At 51.2% G+C, this 15,963-nt stretch overlaps 1 protein-coding gene across 10 annotated transcripts in view; it reads left to right on the forward strand.

Annotated features, from left to right (window-relative positions):
• The window catches only part of LPIN1 (lipin 1), a 129,395-nt gene that overhangs the window by 76,725 nt on the left and 36,707 nt on the right, over nucleotides 1-15,963 (forward strand). For 3 of the 10 annotated variants that reach the window (XM_086700044.1, XM_086700046.1, XM_086700048.1), the window contains 8 exons: nucleotides 1,072-1,134; nucleotides 2,389-2,696; nucleotides 4,557-4,682; nucleotides 7,242-7,349; nucleotides 10,633-10,762; nucleotides 12,072-12,381; nucleotides 13,499-13,592; nucleotides 14,231-14,421. In XM_086700044.1, the coding sequence (XP_086556170.1) occupies nucleotides 1,072-1,134; nucleotides 2,389-2,696; nucleotides 4,557-4,682; nucleotides 7,242-7,349; nucleotides 10,633-10,762; nucleotides 12,072-12,381; nucleotides 13,499-13,592; nucleotides 14,231-14,421 (1,330 nt within the window). The remainder of the gene's footprint in view (nucleotides 1-1,071; nucleotides 1,135-2,388; nucleotides 2,697-4,556; nucleotides 4,683-7,241; nucleotides 7,350-10,632; nucleotides 10,763-12,071; nucleotides 12,382-13,498; nucleotides 13,593-14,230; nucleotides 14,422-15,963) is intronic. The other 7 variants (XM_086700050.1, XM_086700047.1, XM_086700049.1 and 4 more) reach the window with 5 other exon arrangements.

Below are 15,963 nucleotides of genomic sequence, written 5' to 3' on the forward strand. Positions count from 1 at the left end.
GATTTGTCCACATCCTCAGCAACACTTGCCGGCTGACCGATTCCAGCCGCCCTAGGGGGGTGTGGAGGGGTGCCTCGATGTGGTTTGCATCTCCCTGATGACTAATGTTGTTGAGCATCTTTTCACATGCTTATTGGCCATCTGTATATTTCCTTTAATGTCGATTTTCTAAGTTTATTTATTTGGAGAGAGACGGAGACCGCACAAGTGGGGGAGGGACAGAGAGAGAGGAAGAGAGAGAATCTCAAGCAGGCTCCGCACTGTCCACGCAGAGCCCGATGCAGGGCTCGTACCCACAGACCGTGAGATCATGACCTGAGCCGAAACGAAGAGTCGGACGCTTAACCGACTGAGCCACCCAGGTGCCCCTGTATATCTTCTTTAGAGAAATGTCTACTCAGATCTTTTTTAAATTGGGTTTTGGTCTTTTTATTATTGAGTTGTTGAGAGTTCCTTATATGTGCCTATTCGCTTTCTTGCTGGTGTCCTTTGGAGCACAAAACTTAAATGTTGATGAAATCCAGCTTATCTCTTTCTGTTTCCTTTTGTTACTCCTGCTTTCGGCGTCCTAGCTAAGCATCCTTTGCCAAATCCAAGGTCATGAAAATTTACCGCTACGTTTTCTTCTAAGACAAACCACTTTTCAACTCTTCCCTTCATCGAGAAAGCCACCTTGAGGGATCCTGTCGTGATTCCTCAGTACAGTCCACTTAGACGAGTTCCTTTACAGGAAGATAGCAGCTTTATGGGAAAGGAACAGATCTCAACAGCTCCAGGCTTTAACGCGAATGCCCATAATTTCAGTTTCAGAATAAAACCGTCCCAGGCTGTGTCCCCACCCAAAGGTGTGACATGAAAGGAAGACCAGCGTCCTCATCCCATACCCTTCATCCCTTAATTAACCCCAGGCGGCGGGGGAGGGGAGGGTTGGGAGGAGGGGCAGGAGGGGGGAGTCCCTGCCAATCTTTACCTTCCTATTCAAAGGGAAGGCTCTGAGAAGCATTAATTCGGAATTACCGATTCTTTCCATCTCAGATGGATACTTGCATTTTACATTTCTGTTGTCCCTTAGCTCTGGACAGATTTTACACTGTGAGAGTTGAAGACGCGTTTGGGGCGAGGCTGTCATGGAAGGTGCAGACCCGGGGGCCTGCTGTGCTGGCCTTGAGGGTGCCTGTGGGTGGGACGGGGCTTCGGAGGCCAGAGTGCGTTCTGCCCCTTACGCCTGCCTCTGGCGACCCCTGGAAGGCCGCCGGAAGCCCGGGAAGCCTGCGTCCCTCATCTCCGGATTGCCTCAGGATGCGGTCTCCCCCCGCAACCTGCGGCGATCTGCCTCTCCCCTATCCAGCCTGTGGACCCTTCTTTGCTCTTAACCCCATCTCAAGGCCGTCCACATTTCGACTTTGGCCCACTGCGTGGCTGGCTGAGATGACCTCTCCCCTCCCAGCCCGAGGCTTCGGCTCTGAGATGTTCATTGTATATGTGCAGCACATCGGATGTTCTCTAAACCTCTTAGAGAGAGAGAGAGAGAGAGAGAGAGACAGAGAGACAGAATCTGAAGCGGGCTCCAGGCTGTCAGCTCAGAGCTGGAGGCAGGGCTCGAACTCACCAGCTGTGAGATCATGACCTGAGCTGAAGTCTGATGCTTAACCGACCAAGCCACCCAGGCGCCCCTGTGTATGTTCTTTACTTCTTGTTACTGAATGTCACATAATAAATAAGTCATTCGTTAATACAATGATCTTTACAGTTTTTTAAAAACTGCCAAATCATTGTTAAACGACTGTTTAATTGACAGGCTGTGTTTTCCCTTTTGCTTTTAAGAAGAGAGTCAGTATCGAATCATCAGCTATGTGCCAGGATGTGCTCTCTTTGTCGGCAGGTTTGGGGATGGCGGCTGTCAGGTGTTTTTTTTCTTTTTTCTTTTTTAATTACTGTCATCTTCATTCAGTGCGTATGAAAAAATACATACACGTTCTTTCTCCCTTTTGCACACAAGCATGCACGCACACACTTACCCACACTGAAATGCAAAATTGAGTCCAGATCCCAGGGTGAAGTAATGTCTCCAAGCCCCTTTTCTCCTCTTTGCTTTAGATATTTCAAACACAGCTGGCTTTTGGTGGCCTGAAGTCACTAAGTACCTTGCTTTGTTACAAGTAGGAAAACGCAGGATTCGGTACAAATGGCATTTAATGCCTCGTTGACTTTGTGGTCGGCTATCAGGTCTGGCCGCCGCACCCCCCAGATGTGGCGTCCAGCCGGCCTGCCCCGCACGGCCCTCGCCAGGGGCGCTCAGGCTCCTACAGGGACCCTGGCCGGCCTTTGGCAGCATCCTGCTCCTTATGCCCAAATTCATGAGACTCTGAAAACGATTTTGTCCCGTAGGAAGTGATCCCCATGTACCTGGCCACCTCCCCTATCCTGTCGGACGGAGCCGCCCACATGGAGTGCCAGCTGAAAAGGAGCTCGGTAGATCGGCTCCGAACCCTGGACCCCAGCACGTCAGCCCAGGCCTCACCTCCCAGTGAGGCCCCTTCGAGCAGCTCTTCAGTGAAGAAGAGAAGAAAAAGGAGGAGAAAGTCCCAGCTGGACACCCTGAAAAGAGACGACAACATGAACACATCTGAGGACGAAGACATGTTTCCCATAGAGATGAGCTCCGATGAGGAGTCCGACCCGCCAGACGGCAGTAGGTAAGTGCTCTCAAGAGGCAGGACCTGTGTCCGAGTCGGGCGTGTTGCCTTTTTAAGGTGATTCTTACAAACTCTTTTTTTTCCCCAGAATTCCTTATTCTTATGGTAATGTATTTTAGATGGAGTTTAAAACACATTTTTTTTTTTTCAGTGTTTTTTAATTCGTTTTTGAGAGAGAGACAGAACGTGAGCAGGGCAGGGGCAGAGAGCGAGGAGGAGACACAGAATCCGAGGCAGGCTCCAGGCCCTGAGCTGTCAGCACAGAGCCCGACTCGGGGCTTGAACTCGTGAACCGTGAGATCGTGACCTGAGCCGAAGTCGACCGTTTAACCGGCTGAGCCACCCAGGAGCCCCATTTTAGATGGAGTTTTAGAATTCTGTGGACCCAGCCTTAAAGTAGCATAGAGATTTGAGGCAGCTGGTAATATCAGACCTCCTCGTCTGGTAACTTCGACCTCTAGGACAGAGCCAAGGAACAGAGAACTGAGCAAACTAATACTTCCTGCACCAAACCATAGTTTCAGAACCTGACCTGTGTACTCTTTATTTTTTTTATTTTTGAAATTTACTTAGCGAGAGAGAGAGAGAGAGAGAGAGAGGCTGAGAGAAAGGGAGAGAGAATCCCAAGCAGGCTCTGCTCTGTCTACGCAGAGCCCGACGCAGGGCTCGATCCGTGAGGTCATGACCTGAGCCTAAATCAAGAGTCGGACACTTAACCAGCTGAGCCACCCAGATACCCCAGAACCTGCCTGCTCTTATCTGGACGCCGGTTGTGTTCCCGGCAGTCGGACTGGCTTCTAGCTAGGGCCTGATCTGTGATAGACTTCAGGTTGCAAGCATGTGTAGAACATGGCCAGTTTTCCCTCCAAACAGACTTCCCCGCTTTCAATTTTGATTAGGCCCAAGGTTTAACGGTCATCTTGTTTGACTTTGCTTTGCTTTTGACAGTGCAGTGACATTGTGCTTCTGTGTGTTACTATTTTGGTGACAACCACCAGTTTTCAAAGAGAAAGACTCCTTTGTAAGGGAGCTTGATGGTTCAGACTTTTATGTCATTCGGTATCATTTTTGATGACTGTTTTTGTATCTTGTTAGCATCAAGAAGGGATAAGGGACATCAGGAGTATCCCTCTGCTTCCTTATTCAAAATAGGACATTATTTTTTTTCTTGGCTAAAAATACAGGCAAATTGGCAATGTTCCTTTTCCTAACTATAGCCTCTAATCTGCTGCAGGCTCAGAAACTGATGGCTGGGCTTATTATAGTTGCCATGCCTGTGTGGCTTTTCATTCCAGAACTTGGTTGGTGATAGATACCTCAGGGAACACCAAACATACGGACAGATGGCCTCTGCGTGAGTGAAATAGCGCGTCCTGTTTTTTTTAATGAAGGCATTCTACCTGAAACAAGACAGATCTGCAATCATTTTGCAATTACAAGATTCCTTTGGTCTCTATCACGTATTTATTCTGCTGGATGAAGCATTATCCGTGTGTGGTCATTCAGTTATTCGGCAGCCCCACCCGTGCACAGCGAGACCTTGACAGCCTCCTGGGTCTCATTTTGGTGTCACAGTGTATACAGCAGGCTGTGTAACCATCACGCACGTCTGTCAGTCCCGGTGCTTGAATACAGTCACTTTACATTTGCAATTCGGCCAACGCACGAAACACATTTGTATGTGTCTCTGTCTCACTTTTTCCCTCTCTACTGCCCGCAGTATACCCGGGCGGTAGAAGAAGGTCATGTTACTCCATAAACAATTGAGAGATAATCGGTATGAAATGGAAACTTGCCTTTAGTGTGATGAATGTATCACTAATAGTTCCTTGACTTTCGTCTTCTCTTTTTTTCCTCCAGAACTCTTCCTAATGATCTATCTGCATTCCAAGAAGAGGTTTCTAAGGAAAACCCTTCCCCCATCATGACTTACCCTCAGTCAGCATCGTACCCTAATTCTGATAGAGAGTGGTCACCCAGCGCAAGGTAGGTTGCTGGGGGAAAGCGTGTGCGTTCGTGCACCCTCGTCCAGAGGATTTGAAGTCAGTTATAGGAGGTGTGTTTAATAAAAGAGTGAAGTAGACGTAAAAAGTGAGGGGCGCCTGGGTGGTGCAGTCGGTTAAGCGTCCGACTTCAGCCAGGTCACGATCTCGCGGTCCGTGAGTTCGAGCCCCGCGTCAGGCTCTGGGCTGATGGCTCGGAGCCTGGAGCCTGTTTCCGATTCTGTGTCTCCCTCTCTCTCTGCCCCTCCCCCGTTCATGCTCTGTCTCTCTCTGTCCCAAAAATAAATAAACATTGAAAAAAAAAAAAGTGAAAAAATGCCGTTTAGAGTAGGAGGTACGGATCAGGATCGAAAAAGGACATGGGCAGACCAGAAACTTCTATCTGATATCGCAGTCAAACTGCCAACGTGGCTCTGGGCTCCCCATAGGTGACGTTGAAGGAAAGACCACTTAAGTTACTCGGTGCTAAGTGTCAGTGGGAGAGAACAGGTGACTGAGCCTTTCCTGACACTTAGCTCTCAGATAAGGCTCAGGAACACAGCTGTCGCACCAGGAGCCCCCGAGGTGGTTCTGGGCTGTTAGAATGATGCCCTGTCCTCATGCTTAATGCCTTCTGCCGAACTCAAGGGTATTTATTTCCCTGAGAAGAAGTCTGACGTCACCCTAGAATCCGGTATAAACTTGGAGGACCAGACCTGCTCCCTGTGCAGGTTGCCCTCCCGAAGACTCCAGAGACTTCTGTCAGTGCCAACTCGGAGAGCACCTGAGCCCCTCTGAGCACTTCTCAGAAGAACTGGGGAGGGGACAGATGGAAACCGTGTGTCCTCAGCAGGGATGGTCTCACCCCCACTGAGACCAAAAAATTGGCTCCTGGGCAGCAAAGACTTCTTAGATGTTATAATGGCTCGCGGACTCTGAAGGGCCACAGCACATAAGCAGTTGCACAGTCTGGCCATGGGGTTGAAATTTCACGGTGGAGGGAGGGCCACTGGGGGAAAAAAGTCTCAAATGTGCGGGGGTGTGCGAACTGATGACTTCCTTGGATCGTTCTTGTTCCTAATGTGTTGGAGGTACTTCTAGTTTCTAGTGAAAGTGTAGGAGCCCCTGTCACAAAGGCTTCCTGCCTCCCTGCCTTCCAGGGTCTGCCAAACACACTCCTGGTTCAAGTTTGACTAGAGTGACCTTGCTGATGCCACAGCACAGTCAGCAGCATGCACTGGGGTCGAAGTCACAGAAAAATAGATGTGTCCCATACCTGGTTTCCAGCCACGACCATGACAGTGAGTGTTAGTCACCAGGGTGGGGCTGGGGGCCTGTGAGGCCTCCCTGTGGGGATCTGTCTGCAGACCAGCCCCGTGCAATAGAAGCATAGTGCCAGCTCCGTATGTCATTTGTAATAATCTAGGAGCCATCCTTAAAAGGTTAAAAGAAACTGATGAAGTTAATTTTTGGATATTTCCTTTGACCCAGCATATCCAAAACATCATCAAATAACTAGTTTTCAGAAAGTTATTAACGAGGTATTTCGCAGTGTGTAAGATCATTGTGAATTTCACATGTGTGGACCATCTCAGTTGGGACGCGTCCTATTTCAAGTGCTAGGTAGCCACGTGTGGCTTGTGGCTGTCGTGATGGACAGTGCAGATGTTAGACCTTTCTGGAACCTCCTCCATTGTGCCCCTAGATGTGTGGAGATGAACCCTAAGGGAAAAGCATGGTACTTTAGAAAGAAAACTATGTGGAATACTTAGAAACCACTAAGGGGTTGAAAAACCTGTTCAAACGCTCTACATTCATTTTAAGAGTTTAAAAGAAGTATTTTATTTTATTTTTTGTTTATTTTTGAGAGAGTGAGTGAGCGGGGGAAGGATTGAGAGGGAGGGAGACAGAGGACCCAAAGCAGGCTCCAGGCTCTGTGTTCACAGCAGCGAGCATAATGCAGGGGCTTGAACTCACGAACCATGAAATCGTGACCTGAGCCGAAGTCGGTCGCTCAACCGACTGAGCCATCCAGGCGTCCCAAAACAAATGTTTTAAACTCAACCCTGGGAATGTTTCTCTGTCTCTCATGTTTTCCTGTCTGAATCCAGAACAGCGACCATGTCAGATCATGTGGGTCTGACTGCTGTCAAATGCAATTACAAATTAGGATAAATAGATACATTTCCATACTTGGAATTATGCATTTTCTTTTCTTTAAAGAGACAGCTGGCAGCAGAGATGATCAAGTCTTTGGTGTATGCAGCTTGATCAAGCACTAAATTCTGACCAGAGAAAAACAATCTTTTATGGGCAGAAGGATGAAAGAGAAAGTGAAATGAGTCTTTTAGCAGTTTCCTGTTCTTGTGGTGCAAAAAATTCATGTTGATTTCCTAGTGATTGCAACAGCTAGTCCCCTAGTCCTCTGTGGTAGTCGGATGCCTAAGCATGTTCATTTTCTTACAAGTGTTATTATGGAGAGTTAGTCAAAGAATTTATATGAAATGTAATTTAATTGACCTATGATTTTTCTTTCTTTTAATGTCTATCACGTGGTATCCAGCAGCCTGATAGATTGCCAAGGGACTGCCCCCCGCCTGGCAGTTGTGGCCGAGGGAGGCCTTTCTAGCTCTTGTCCTTCACAGCCTTCCCGCTTCTATGCTTCGGAAAGGTAGAGGGGCTTTTTTCCCCACTTGGATGTCTTCCCTAATAAAAATTGTGCTCTAACTCTTACGTAAAAGTCTGTTTACCATTGACCAAATTACTTATGCAGAAAACCCGTAGAGGTCACGCAAGTGAAAATTTTGATCTAACACTTACAAATCTATTCGACTAACCGAATTACCTATGAAGCAAATACACAGAGATGATTATTTTCCTTCGATGTTTTTAAGCATTTGTAGATTATTAGATGTTTTTTTTCGCTACTAAATTTGATTCTCTGCGCATTAGTAGTGATTAAGCAGAGAGTCTTTCCTAATTTTGTGGAGTGCTGTGCAAAACACAATAATGAAATAAAAGTTGGGAACATGATCCTTCTTTTGTCTCGAGGGTTGTTCAGCAAATAAGTTTATAAGATCTTTAGTATAAGGGAAGTTATTATAACTCCTTTAAAGAGCTTTTTAGACTTCCTGAATAATGGAGTCATGTTTCCACAACATTTCTAGAATGGAATTTCAGAGACTAGCACAGGGGGATCTTAAGGTTTCGGATTATAGGTTTGTATATTCCTCGGATGCCGTGGTCTGCGATTTCGGCCTCCTTCCCTCCGTGTCGCCCATACTCTAAGCTACATGGTGGACCTACATGGCTTACTTTATAACCTTTAACAGCGAAGCTATGATTAAGTTCTATGTGGGAAACTGTTTTTCTTCGTGATTAAAGAATCAGGTCTCAGGAGGTGCTTTATTTGGGGGTTACATGTGCGGAGGAGAGACCATTTTAAAAAGAGTACACGAAGCGGTGAACGGTTAAAACGGACTTGCCTAACTGGGGCTGCCAGAATCCTGAAAACTATTAACGTGGCTAATAAATGCATTACTTATGAAGATCAGCCATTGACCTTGTAAGCCTCCTGCTTTGAACAACCCTTGATCTTGAAAGCCCAGTATGTGGTGGTGGGAAACTTTGGAGCCACCATTCTTCTCATCAGTCACCCTCAGCGTTGGGAGTCTTCTCCCCGGTTCACCTTCTGTGAGCCTGGATCCCATAGAGCGTGCGCACGTGTTTGCACACCGAATGCTTTGGACAAAGGCCGGTGGTGCCCACGTGCCGCCATTTGTGTGGCGTGTTGAGCGGGAGAGAAGGGACTCCTAGCTTACGGCTTCCACGCCCGGTTTGGTTCTCTGTGAATGCGGATTTGCAGCCCTGGATACTTCTGGAAACCTATGGCTTGTGGCGTCCATCAGAGGATCAGAATATCAGGGATTCTGGAGTTGGTGCCGCGAGAGAACGGTGGTCAGCATTTGCCTTCTTCCTAGCGCAGGGGTTGGCAGACTGCAGCTGGTGGGGCCACACGCGGCCCTCCACCCGTCCTCGGGGTGTTGTGGGCACGCGGCCAGTTCGTTCCCGCGTCGTCCGGGGCCGGTTTGGCGCCACGGTGGCAGGAGTGTGCAGTTGTGACAGAGACCGCGTAACCCACAAAGCTTGAGCCATTTGCTCTCTGGCCTTTCCCAGACAAAATTTGCTGGCCCCCTCCTCCTCTAGGGCAAGTTCAGTGGCAAGGGTTTTACTTCGTTGAGCGCAGCAGGTAAGACAGTTCCGTGTTCCACGGACTTTGTAACAAAATAGAGATCATATTTTATGTGATAGAATCGAACAGCAGGAGCTTGTGACGCAGACGATGTGAGACTTGGGTGCAGTGGTGTTGAGGACAGGGAGCCGATTGCAGCGTGCTGTTTCTGTGGTGACGATTGTGTAGGTACGCTGGCGGCCACGACATCCCCTCTGCAGATCTCACGTACGTTGAATACGTAATTGTGGACACACCGGTGCCCGAAGACCATTGGCCCCTCGGAGAAAAACGTAATTGTAGGACCAGAGGGAAGCAAGAGAGGTAGGAAGGTGATGAGCACGTTACCCCTCAGATGTAGGGAGCGCTCCGGCTTCCTCTTGTGGGACCACTTCCCAGAGGGCAGAAGAGGGTGTGTTGGTGTGTTGGGGGACGTGTCCCATTGTATACACTCATCCAGTACACGTGCCGGTGAAATAGAGCGTGAGGGCCACCCCGTGGCAACGTACCGCTTAGATGGTTTGCTGGGCAGTGGGCGCCATGGGCGATGAACCAGCCTATGAGCACCTCAGTGTGAAATGGAGGAGGGACAGAGAGTGGTTAGTCTGGTCCAGATGGCTTGATGACAGAGCTGGGGACCGATTTGGCCATGAAGGGTCCCTGTTGGTTTGATAACAAGTTGGGTTTCGTCCACGACCGCTCCTTGTCCTGACGGGAAGGTGTATTCGGTTGGAGTTGAACTCGAACTTAGGGCCGCGAGGCCAAGCATGGCTGTGAGTGGTGGCTCATAAGACTAGAAGGTCTGGGGAAGAGGGTCATCCCCTGCTTCGTGCAGTATCATCGTTTAACGCTGGGGGAAATGATGTGGGAGAATAAAGGCAGGGGATGAGTAAGTGAGTTACGTTTTTCTCCTCCGGATGTTGTTCAGGATGCTGTGAGAAGTTTATAGATTAAGATGATTACTCTTGGCCGGTCACTCTTGGCTGCACAGAGGGAAGGCTTCGTCCCTGTCCAAAGAGTAGAGATACAGAAAATAGAGGGATGAGAACACAAGTTCTAGCCACTTAAAAGCTGGCCTGAGAATTCAGCCTCAGGCTATGTTGTTACAGAACGAGCCTTAGCCAACGGGTGGGTCTTTGACGGATTCCTGGAAGATCTTGTATTTTGTAAAAATCTCCACGTAGAGGCTCCTGCCACGCTAAGCGAGTGTATTTTTGGCATCCGCATTTGTGGCAAAGTTGGCACGCGAAACAGTTCCCTGTTTTCAAAGCCAGCGGGGATTCGTAAATGTGTTAAATGTAGAATTGGATGGGGGCGTGTCTGAGAGAGGCGGGACCCCTCCGCAGCTGAGAGCTACCAGACTTGGTTTGGACGTGGAGAACGCAGGGGAGGTGAGCTCAGGGCGAGGTGGGGAAAGATGGGTGGTTGCGAGGTGAGAACAAACTCTTTTTTCCCCCTTTCTATTGTCATCTGCCTTTTCCTCAGTTCTCCTTTCTAAATGCCCCTTCTCCTCTTGGAATTCGCCAGCAGGGCGGGCAGGTGGCCCACGTTGGGAGGCACCTTCCACCTGCCGCGCGTTCTGTGGCCCCCTGGTGGCCACAGGTGGGAATGTCATGAAGCTTGTGTGCATTCTCTGGGCTGTTGGAACCGTAGAGTTGTGGACCGAAGACATCTAAGAAAAGTGTCTCTTCCCAGTCTAATCGTGGATTTGTGTTTCCTTAAGTCCTTCAGGCTCCCGACCTTCAACACCTAAAAGTGATTCGGAATTGGTCAGTAAGGCCGTGGATAGGACGGTGCAGAAGAATAACCTAGAAATGCTCTGGCTCTGGGGAGAATTGCCCCAGGCTGCAAAGGTAAGTTTCTCCCCCTGCCTCCGTTCTGCCATACACCGAAGATGGTTTCTAAGAACGTGAAATGGGCATCATAATCTTTTCTTTTGAGAAATTTTGTTTCATATTCTAGTCTACTAAAAGAATCGTGAGAATATTTTTACAAATTTTTAAAAAACATCATAAAGCCTTTAGAACGTGCTAGAGCATCTTGTAACCCCAGTAAATATTTGTCATATGAACGAATGAAAGAACGAATGAATGAGTGAACATTGAAAGCGCTCCTGTGAAGAATCCAGACCAACAACCCTTTGCAGGAAAGGTCTGTTGGGGCAAAGTTGTGGATTCTTTCCTTTTCTGGGTTTATATTTAGCTCTCACAGAAAAATGCTGATTTCGCTGCCCACAAGCTATAGTGCTGACCTAGCCAACCATCTTTACAAACTCGTGTCATTTGTTGCTGGAGAAACGGCGTGAAAATGCTAACCCATCACTTCTTCTGGCAAAACGCTTCCAACCACAGACGTGCTGTAGTGTTGTTGTCATTTGTGCTAGAAGCTTGTGAGATCAGGTCCAGAAACGAATACCTTCCCTTCTCTCTCTAACCCATAACTTGCATGTTGGTTTTTGTTTGGATAAATCTTTTCCAGAACTGGAAACTCCTTGGAGAAGTAGAATCAAATGTTAGTTTCCCACTCAGGCGAACCGGCCGCCAAATCTTTACTTATTCACTCACGTTTTGGGGGTAAAACGTCATTAAAATAGAACATGCGTCCAGAGAAACGCCCAGATCATAAGTGCGCAGAAAATAAACTTTCACACTGCGAATGTATCCACGGGACTTGCACCCAGACGGAGAAGCGGGGCTTAACCGGCAACTTGGAAGCCCCAGCCTTTGTAGTTACTATTCAGATTGACCCCCCAGAAGGATAAACAGCACCCTGCTCTAACAGCAGAGGTTGGTTTGACAGCCCTCATCATGTTGTTGTGTGTAGTTGTAATTCATCTCTTGTCATTGCTGCGAAATACCCGCCGTATGAATATACTTCCTGTTCTACTGGTGGACGTTTATTTGAGCCTCTTGTATCTGTCGGCCTTTACTAATCCCACTGACTTCTCTTTGGCAGCTGATGTCATATATGAAAGTTCATTTGCTACGGATAGTCTGGTTTTTCTAGAATCTTTTGGCCGGTATGGAAATCGCCGGGTGGCTCCTGAGGCTTAAATGTCCGCAATTGGTTGATCGTTTTTCCCCAGCTGACTCTATTTTCCTGTTTGCCCACGCTCTGACCATTGTGTCCGTCTGTCTGTCTCTCTCTGCCCTTCTGATCTAGTCTCCACACAAGATGAAAGACTGCAGTCCATTAAACGGTAGGAAAGGCTGTGATAAGACGCACTTTCAGACCGTTCAGAGCGAATCTTCAGATGCGTTCAGTGACCAGTCGCCGACGCTGGCAAGGCCTCCCGTGCCGCCCGGTTTAGAGTCGAGCAAGCCTCCAACGGACGTGCAGTGTGTGAACGAAGAAGATGTCGAGGCCTTAGGAGCCGCGGCCCCGCCTTTACCCGCGATTGAAGACCCCAAGCCCCTGTCTGCCAGTGTGGCCCCGATGGCAAGCAAGACAGATTCTCCTTCCAGGAAAAAAGGTGGGAAGGCCCGCGTGTGCTGGCTCCTTGTGCATGAACTTGGTGCTCTGTCTGCACGCTTGGGTTCCTTCTCTCGGTTGTTCTGAACACGTCAAGGTGGGTGCTGGACCGGGACAGCCGTCGCGTTCAGTTTGTGCCCTTTTGCTGAAGGTGTTAAGGTATCAGAATTGAGTTATAGACAATGAGACGAAAGGAGCTGTTGGGGGTGGTGCAGTGAGCCCCCTCACTTTGTAGATCGGGGTGCTGGGATCCACGGGGATGCAGTCTTTTTCACACACTTGGGGCTACGTAGGAAGTTGATTAGGGAGCTCATCCTGGTCCCCTCTCCCCCTGCCCCGGGTTTCGGTCTAGCACGTTGCCCTGGTTTCGTTGCCGCGAGCACGCCGCGTTATCCCTGCGTCCGATGAGCATTTGGGTGTTGGCCTGTTTTTGCTGGGAACGCCCCTCCTCGCGTATACGTGCTCTGTGAGGCCAAGACTCTTTTGGTCTGGTTTCCTTTTGTGTCCCCTGCGCTCAGAATGGCGGCTGGCAAACAGTCGGTGCTCCATAATTGCTCTCTTAAGACACACCCAGCTGCCTACCCGGAGGCGCTGACGTCACGCCTGATCTGGTAACCGCGCAGCCTTGTGCGGTTTTCCGGACGTGTGTGAGCCGGTGACGTGATGCCCTGGCAGAGGTGGGCAGGGAGTCGGCGGTCCTGGTGCGCCGCGACCGGCCCTGCACCGTTTTGGCCGCCGTCCCCGGGAGTCCTGGCCCAGAGAAGGGCCTGCGTCATGAGTGCCTTCATCATGTGATGCTAATGAGGATGACGACAGGAATCGCTTCAGCACGCGGAGCACCTAGTACCCTTCAGGCGCTTCGCACGCGGGGGGACAGAGACGCCGCAGGGCGACAGAACTTGGTCAGGGTCACACGCTTGGCGGTGATGGGGTCACGTGCGCACTGGGGTCACTCGGCGTCTGGAGTCGGGCTGCTGACTTCTGACCCTTGTGCTCTTGGGCCGGGGGGCCGCTTGTGAGCACAGTTGCACATTGCGCTTTAAGTGCCGTCTGGTGCGCCTCAGAAGTCCGCGCTTCTGGAAGGTCGCTGTTCTGACTTGGCCTGTTTGCTCTTGCAGACAAACGAAGCCGACACCTTGGTGCCGACGGCGTCTACTTGGACGACCTCACCGATATGGACCCGGAAGTGGCTGCGCTGTATTTTCCCAAAAAGTAAGATTTATTTTCACTCCTCTTACCGTTGTCTAGGTGACTCTGTGTGAGTCTGGTTTCCTCCTTCATGGCTGACTAAGGAGCGAGGGAGAAAAAGGCAGTGGGAGGCTCAGATTTTACTGTGCGAAGCAACCGGTAACGCCAGTGGGCTTCCCCTGGAGACGCGCGTGGGGGTCTCCGTGCGGCTGGCTTCCCACCTTCGGAACAGGAACGCAAGCTCGCGGCTGGCTCCCGCGGTGACACCCACGGTCGTGTCGCAGCGGGCAGTGTGGCCCACACCCTGAACCGGTGGCCAAGAGTGGGCAGCCGCCCCCTGGGAGAGGTTCCCTCCCCAGGAGAGGTTCTCCCGTGGCCCTCGGGGCCCCTGTTCGGTTCTGGGATTTGCAGGGAGGGCTGGCCCTTGGGCAGTCCCGTGGCCTCTTAGGACAGCGTGCCTTCTCCTCAGTTCGTTTCCCATGGGTTTGGGAGGGGACCCCAGGAGGCTAAAATAATTGTTTCCCTCCGAAGGTGATTCGTTGAGCCTGCCTTTCTTTCTCTGTCGTGGTCCTGAGGTGACCTCCTGTGCTCCTTTGAGGGCTGTCGTGTGGCGGGAGTCGTTTGATGTCCTCGATGTCACAGTCTCTCCCCTGTCCTTCCAGCGGAGAGCCTTCCGGGCTGGCCAGACACACCAGCGACAACGGCGCCCGGTCGGCCAACCAGTCCCCGCAGTCCGTGGGCAGCTCTGGCATCGACAGCGGCGTGGAGAGCACCTCGGACAGCCCGAGGGACCTGCCGTCCATCGCCATCTCCCTCTGCGGAGGCCTCAGCGACAACAGGGAGATAACCAAAGGTAGCGCGGCCCCAGAGCCTGGCCTCGGAGCCCGTCTTTGAGCCACGGGCGCCCCCTGGTGGCCACCGGCCGCAACGTCCGGAAGCTTGGGCTTCTCTAGTTCGTCCAAGGTCGCCTTCTGCTTGGCTGCCTCGGGTAGGGCAAGTGACTCATTGTCGCTCAAGGCCCAAATGTTGCCGGCCGGAGGGCTCTGTCGTTCACGGTTCACGCCACTCCTCCTACCTCCACTGTTCTTCACCACGCGCCCCCCCCCCCCCCCCCGGGGGTGGTGCTTTCCGGTAGGTGAGGGTGTGCACTTCAACCCTTGGCGCTCAGAAGCCATCATCTCCCCTTCCTGCCCTGAGAAGCCATCCTAGACTCCTGTCTCCGTCCTCAGGTCCCTTCAGGGCTTCGTGAGTTTCTCCGCGAGGCTGGGGCCCTTTATTCTGGAACCTGAACCAGCGGATCCGGCAGCTGGTGATGGACTGAAAGAAGTTGCTTAATGTGACCCAGCTGGTCGGGTCCATTACAGGAAGTCTTTCTCAGGCCCCCTCCCCGTCTAATAACCAGCCACACTATGTTTCCGGATCTCGGGCACCGGCCACTCTGAAGCCCCAAAGCGGGGAGCACTCTGTGGGCGGGGAAGGGGTGGGAGGAGGCTGGGGTGTCGGTGGTACCCCCTCTGTGGTACACTCGCCCCCACCGTCATCTCACGGGGGTCCGTACAGATGAGGCCAGATTCCCATGGCTGGGAGTCCGCGAGGAGAGTTGCTGGTAATATGAATCAGGATTCCAAAGATCCGTGTCGTGGGCACTCCGAGTTGGCATCGTGACCAGGGTTTTGTTTTTTTTTTTTTTCTGCTGGACAGGGGTGACTCTCAGTGTCCTGGGTCTCCTGGGTCCTGGTTTCGTTCGGGGGATATAGGACACCCCGAGGGAAAGAGTAGGAACAAATTAGGGTTACAGAGGTGGTCAGAGCCCTCATCTAGGCTCAAGACGTGGCCCAGTTGAATGGGGGACCTCGAGTGGAAGCCAGGGCTTTGGGTCAGAGCTCGTTCTAGAAGCCGGAGTCAGGGCTGAGGTCCAGGGCCTCCTGACCCGGTGGCCTTCCCGCCTCTCGGAGCGCGGGCAGGTCTCACGCCGTCTCCGGCACTTGCAACAGGTGACAGGGATCAGCACCGGGGCCCTGACTCTGAGTGAGCCCTTCAGGACGCCGTGCTTTCCACGCATGACCTTGTCCCGCCTCATAGCCCCCGAGGAAGCAGGCGTGGTTCCGATCCCCACGTTACAGACGAGGGAGGGAACCGAGGTTTGGGGGGGGTGAAGTACGAGCTCACTACAAGCTCGCGCCAAGAAGCGTGACTGATAAGCTGAGTGGCCTGGTTTCTGAGCCCGCTTACCGTTCAGCTGCTTCCGCGGATGCACCCGCGCATGTAAACGTCTTTTCCACACACCTGCTCCCGGCCTCGCTGCCTGCGGGTACGCTTCCCCGACCCCTCCGACTGCTCCCAGCCTCCCTTCGTTTCTGCACAGGCCCCGTCCCCAGAACTAACTGATGCCCCT

The sequence above is a fragment of the Puma concolor genome, chromosome A3 (assembly GCF_028749965.1).
Source record: "Puma concolor isolate L17-30 chromosome A3, mPumCon1.1.hap2, whole genome shotgun sequence".
Classification (NCBI taxonomy): Eukaryota; Metazoa; Chordata; class Mammalia; order Carnivora; family Felidae; genus Puma; species Puma concolor.